The following is a 6,122-nucleotide window of genomic DNA, read 5'->3' on the forward strand; positions in this document are numbered from 1 at the left end:
TCTTTACTTGTAACGTTATTTTTGTATTCCAGTTGGAACAGAAGCAGGTTGTGCCGCCGTTCAAGCCGCGCCTGGAGGGTGAGAGGGACCTCGCCAATTTCCCGCCAGAGTTCACCGACGAGCCCGTACACCTCACACCGGACGACCAGTACGTACACCTCACACGCACACGCACGCGCACGTAAATTTTTCCCGTTTCTAACACGTCGCTCCGGCGTTCTGCCGTCGGGAGACGTCATGTAATCCAATATCCGATTACATTCTCCACTACAACGACGTCCTAAGCCGAGGTCCGGCCTCTTAGAGGCACCCTTGGGACGGGCGTATCCCTCCATTGGGCCCTTCGGGCCCGAATGAAACGGCTAGGTCCCATCGGGCCGCCCACCCCTCCCGGTGACGCTGTAAAAGCCAATAGGGCTAACAGCTACTGTCAACTCGAAAAAAAAAAGATAAATTTCTAATGACTTCTTAAACAAATCAGTTTGCGACATGCAGTGACTTTCACACCATAACACAACATGTCTATGGACATACCATGAGTACTTTCGGACGCAACACGAGTTTTGATGTAAAGAAATTATATGGAGAATAAACAGCCAGCAGTTCGACTTTCTACCACACGTGGAAGGCGGCGCTAGTAGCGACTGTTCGATGTTCCTACTTAATTTGGATAGATGGCGCTTTTAACAAATCATAATTAGATTGGAATTATTATAAATGTGTGCAATCGTATTAAATGATTTGTGAATTAAATTATTTAATTAAGAATAAAACAATGTAGGTTCAGCTGTTTTTATGTGTAGAGTGGGCAGTGCTTATTTTTATGTACGATGTACGCGACTGCACAATTCTCACACACTTTCAATGTACTGCTCTTGTTACTCCAACATTATTCTCTTGTTGTAATTATTACTCTACTGGCGTGTTTTGTTTCCTCACAGCACGGTGATCGCGGACATCGACCAGTCCGAGTTCGAGGGCTTCGAGTACGTGAACCCGCTGCTGATGTCGCTCGAGGACTGCGTGTGACAACACGCCTGCCGCCTGCATCCCTACCATCCGCTACACACGCAGGTGACACGCTTACACACACACGCACACATATATGCTCTTCATCAATACAATTCTATATATGTCGGGCTGTATATAACGTATGTAACCGTCCCCAGGCGCACGGGTACGTGGCGGAGTCGTCGTCGTCTGACTACGACTCGGTGTGCTCGGAGTTGCCGCGCAAGCCGACGCTGCTGCAGCACATGTTCTGTCTGCCGCTCAACTGACGCACACACACACACACACTCACTCACACACACACACACACGAGTCACTGATAATTCTGTATAATTAATTTGAACTTCATTTCCATTACATTTTATTTTGTCAGATCTTTATTCAGATCATCGTTTGGTTGTTGTGGACTTGTCGCTGTTTTTATAATATTACGTTATTAATGTGTTCTCTCTGTAATTGTGCTATTTATTAAGTTTAAGTGTCTTTAATTAATTTCTTTTTAGTAGTTTTAAGTTTACATTTTCTCGGAGATTAACATTCCTGTTGTTTGTCAATTTTATTCCATTTATGCTATAGTAAGAATAACTTTTAACGTAACACTCGTGCTGGTTGATTACAATGGAATTGATGCGGTTCGCTCTAAACGATAGTCGGGTGCTGGGATGATGATAGCGATGGGGAGCAGGAGAGGCGAGCGACTTGTACATACGACTCAAACTTATAAAAATTATAATTATATAACTATATTAATACTAGCCTTGTATTTTTCAAAATTATTCGTATAATCGGTATATTTCTCCATATACATTATGTAAGGGTCTTAAATTAAAAAAAAAATGTTTAACGCTTGTGTCTACAAAATGTTATGTAGTGAAGATGTTTGGTGAGACTTTAATATTGAATTATCCTAGGAGAACGTTTGACGGCGCGATGTCGGTGGCCGCCAACAGATGGCGTGCTCGTTATTATAATTAAAATGACGTCATCGCCGGACGTCATCGAATGCTGAATCAAAAGCAATAATCATACTGTAGTTATATCTGAGTTATCCTGCTCTAACGCACGTGAGGAATTAAATGTAGTGAAGACTCGCCCCAGCCGACTCTAGACGCCCTATAGTCTAGACTAAGGTAGCTCGGTCTAGCTCGGTCTAGTTAGGTTGCTAGTTGACTCTCTAGATCTATTTTTTGTCGTGATTTGTAAACGCATCCTTACGCGGAGTTGTGGATGTTTAACACGGAGTATCGAAGTAAGACTTACGATGTATCCGTTGCATTATTTGCTACTGATATTATTACGGGATTGGTCGCGAGTGTTGCTTCGACGGTCCTCACAGTAACTCCGCGTGCATTCTACTCGTATAGAACTTTGACGAAGTCATTAATTATAATATAAGTAATCATATATCGGAGACCTTGAAAGTTACTCACGGCTCCATCTAGTGTGGACGGGGGGCGTTAGTGTGTCGGTTAGCGTTCTAAACGTTACTATTGTTAATACAAAGACACGCCCAAGTCATTAGAGATCCTCTCGCAAGTCACATTGAGAGAGCATTCATGTTCATGTAAGATATATTCCAATCCCTCAGTAGATCCTCTTCTCTCGACGCTGACTCACGTTTAGGTAGCCAACGAATTTTATATAATAAAAATTATAATGAACTATTAATAAAGAGCACTGAAACAAAATTTTAATGTGTATATTATAAAAAGGTCGGTTATGAAATCATCGTTAACTGTAGATGAAAAGACTTTATATATATTTAAATTTTAAAAAAAAATCTATCGTAAAGGAGCGAAGTGTCCACAACTATTCTAAATAGTCGTAGTACCTATTAGAGATTTTGCACCGATATTTTAGTGACGTCACGCGCGATACTTCCGCTCTATATATTTGCTGCCGGTGATAGTGTTGTGCCGCACGTTGTACCATTCGCTGTACCCCGTGTTGTACTATTCGTGGTTCTGTGACTGTGTACTCAATGTTACTTAATTTCTATTGCGTTGTGTCGCGCCTGCGCGGGCTGCGTCTAGTGTATTATTTGAAATAAAAGTATTTAATTCGTATTTTCATATATTTAGGTTGTACTTTTAGTTAATGTTTAATCATTCCATATCTCAAAGCGTGTGGAAGTATTTTCTATTAAAAATGACATCACATTTGGTTGCATGCATGTTTGTATTAACTTACACTGTCTCTATTAAAGGCGAGGGAATCTATTGTTCCTGCGATTCATACTTATCGCATGACAAGATATTACAGGACGTGTAATTTTTGCGAAGTCTGAAATTGAAAGACCGTTGTTTCTCGAGCACGTCCGGACAAATATTTTAATTTAAGCACAACGTTCTGTTCCGGCTCGCGCTGCTATTGGTTTGTATAACTGCCTACACTTGTTCGTTAAGTTGTCCGTGTGTCGTAAACGCCTATGTAATTGTTACTTCTCGTGAATGGCTGGTGCGTGGAATGTCGACTAGACTGTGAGAAATTGAGACACTGTACTGTTCTATGCTTAACTGAAAATAAAAAAAATATATATGATTAATCCGACGTGATCTTTTATTTCGTATTTATTTTTACAAAATATTTGTGTTTTATATATTTTTGAAGTGATTAATTCTTAGAGAATATTGAAGCACTTCTTGTAACGCTTGGCCCGAATCTGTTGGCATTTATGAAGTGGAATATCTCAATGCAGCAAAACAATTGTTACTATCAAGGGAACCATTTTAAGGTTATTGTTTAAATAAATAGCGGAATATTTATACACAAGGTGAATGACTTAAAGACAATTATTATAAAAATCCGCAAATACGGTTAGTATTTGTCAATTTTTCTGCTGAACGAAATAAAAATTTAGTATCGTTCCTATAATTAAAAACGACGGACACAAAAGAAGCTTCAAGTAATGTCACTGTACTTGATGGAGTTGATGATGAAATTCCTTTACTTCAGCTGCCTTAAGCCCATGAAACTATTAGTCGTAGATACTAGCAAAACTGTATCTTAAAAATATAATATTTTTTATAATCAATAACATTTTATTAATAACTTATCCTTACATTATCGTATAAGTTAAATTTAATAATTAGAAACAAAATAAAAAAGAGGAGCTGTTTTGACTAAGGGATCAGTTGGCGGCGGGCGAGGTGTGGAGTGGTGTTATGTATCGTGGAGGGGAGAGGGGAGGGGAGGAGAGAGTATTTAAAGAGCATCTTTGGATTTAAATATTCATTATTTTGTGTGAAATAAACAAGTGATTTACCAAGAGGTTACTGTTTTAGTTACTTTCTTTAAACTTTCTTTAAAAAGACAGTTGTGTTTTGTAATTAAAGTAATAGTTAGAAATCGAGATTATCTACAAAAAGTAATTATAAAAATGAAGAGATCTGGAGTTCATCAAGATTTTCATTAGAGATGTTAGAGATATTAGAGATTTTCCGCCTCACTATGACCTCGCCTCTTCATTATATGAATTAATGGCAAGAAAGAAATTGTGGTCAGAATCTATGATCAAATATTTTCAAGAGCAAGTATTGTAGATGTCAGTTAAGTGACCAAGCTTCGGTATCGTGTATTGTACACGGATTACCTAATGAACTACGTACTAACGCTCAAGCTTTCCAGTGTTCTAGTCCATGATTCACATCTACCCTCCATAACATATAATACACAAAGTGAAATTGAGATGTCAACACGTCACATGCAGAAGGATGTATATTAAAAAAAATCGCAGATCTGTTATTGCTGTAAAGAAACAGGGAACGTGACTTCAGCGTGTAAATTACCCGATAAACGAGTGTCTCAGATTTCGGAGGTACATGTATGTGGCCCGGGCAGTTCAGCATGTGTAACAACCAACATAGTGTATACCGTAGCCGGCTCCGTGCTACAAAATGGGAACGGCTTCGTGAGAGTTTGCAGCGTCGGTTCACTGGAACCTCAACATTGATTGAAAAAAAGGAACAACGATCATCCGAGCTGAAAAGCGCACCTCGGACCGAGAGGTAAGATAACACTGTTTGACTTTGAGGAGAGGAGAGTGTTCTGATAAATATAATGAATTTAAAAATATTGATGTCGGTGATATTGAGAGTAATGATCCAGTCACGTTAATTAATTTTTTAGAGGCGTACGGAAATTGTTTTGCTAAAAATATTGGCGACACACGGTATACAAATTTAGGTGAAATAGCTATAGACCTTGAAACAAACAAACCGGTAGTTAGAAAACCGTTTATATTAGCGTGGACGGAGAGGGAATTTGTAAAGACAATTGTAAATGATTTAATAAAAAGGGGTGTTATTAGAGAATCGAATTCCCAATACACATCTCCGATTTTATTAGTACGTAAAAAAAAATGGCGATTATAGATTGAGTCGATTAGAGCGAGTTAAATAGGATAACTATTAGACAGATTCCCTATGCCTCATATAGATGACCAACTAACGAAGGTGTAGAGTAGACAGTATTTTACAAATTTAGATTTTTTCCAGGCACCATCTTTTATGATTAGAGCAGATTCTTTCCATAAAACGGAATTCATAACTTCTGATGGTCTTTATGAATATTTGAGGGTACCATTCGGGTTAGCCAGTGTCTCGTCAGTTTTCATGAGGGTAATCCCAAAAAAAAAAAATTAGTGCAAGTTGTGGGTAGTGATGAAATTGTAACCTTTATGGATGACACGTTACTATCAACTTCAAGCGTATCTGATGGTTTAAAGTTATTAGAAAATCTACTATCTCAGTTGCGTAAAGCAGATTTAAATAACCTTCGAAGTGTTCATTTCCTAAAACAAAAATTTCATTTTTGGGTTATGAGATTAGTTCGGATGGTGTTAGACCCGGAAATCATAAAATACACGCAGAGAAGAATATCTCTACACCAAATAGTCTACGTCAGTTGCGACAGTTTTGAGGACTGTGTAGTTACTTCAGAAAGTTCATTAATAAATTAGCGATCCTAACGAAATCTGAACAGATCTAACTAAAAAGAAATCTGTCCGGATCTGACGAAAAAAAAAATCTGTCCGGATCTGACGAAAAAAAAATCTGAACGGATCTGGGATAGTAAACATGATGATTGTTTCGATTTATTAAAACAAAGGT

General features: G+C 38.3%; 1 protein-coding gene across 6 annotated transcripts in view; it reads left to right on the forward strand.

Moving 5' to 3' along the window:
* LOC116771390 (atypical protein kinase C) overlaps window positions 1-3,561 on the forward strand; it is a 109,601-nt gene extending 106,040 nt beyond the window's left edge. For all 6 annotated transcript variants that reach the window (XM_061523133.1, XM_061523131.1, XM_061523132.1 and 3 more), the window contains 3 exons: window positions 33-148; window positions 942-1,074; window positions 1,170-3,561. In XM_061523133.1, coding sequence (XP_061379117.1) covers window positions 33-148; window positions 942-1,029 — 204 coding nt within the window. In that variant the 3' untranslated portion in view covers window positions 1,030-1,074; window positions 1,170-3,561. The remainder of the gene's footprint in view (window positions 1-32; window positions 149-941; window positions 1,075-1,169) is intronic.
* The last annotated feature ends 2,561 nt before the right edge of the window (window positions 3,562-6,122 follow it).

The sequence above is a fragment of the Danaus plexippus genome, chromosome 17 (assembly GCF_018135715.1).
Source record: "Danaus plexippus chromosome 17, MEX_DaPlex, whole genome shotgun sequence".
NCBI classification, from domain to species: domain Eukaryota; kingdom Metazoa; phylum Arthropoda; class Insecta; order Lepidoptera; family Nymphalidae; genus Danaus; species Danaus plexippus.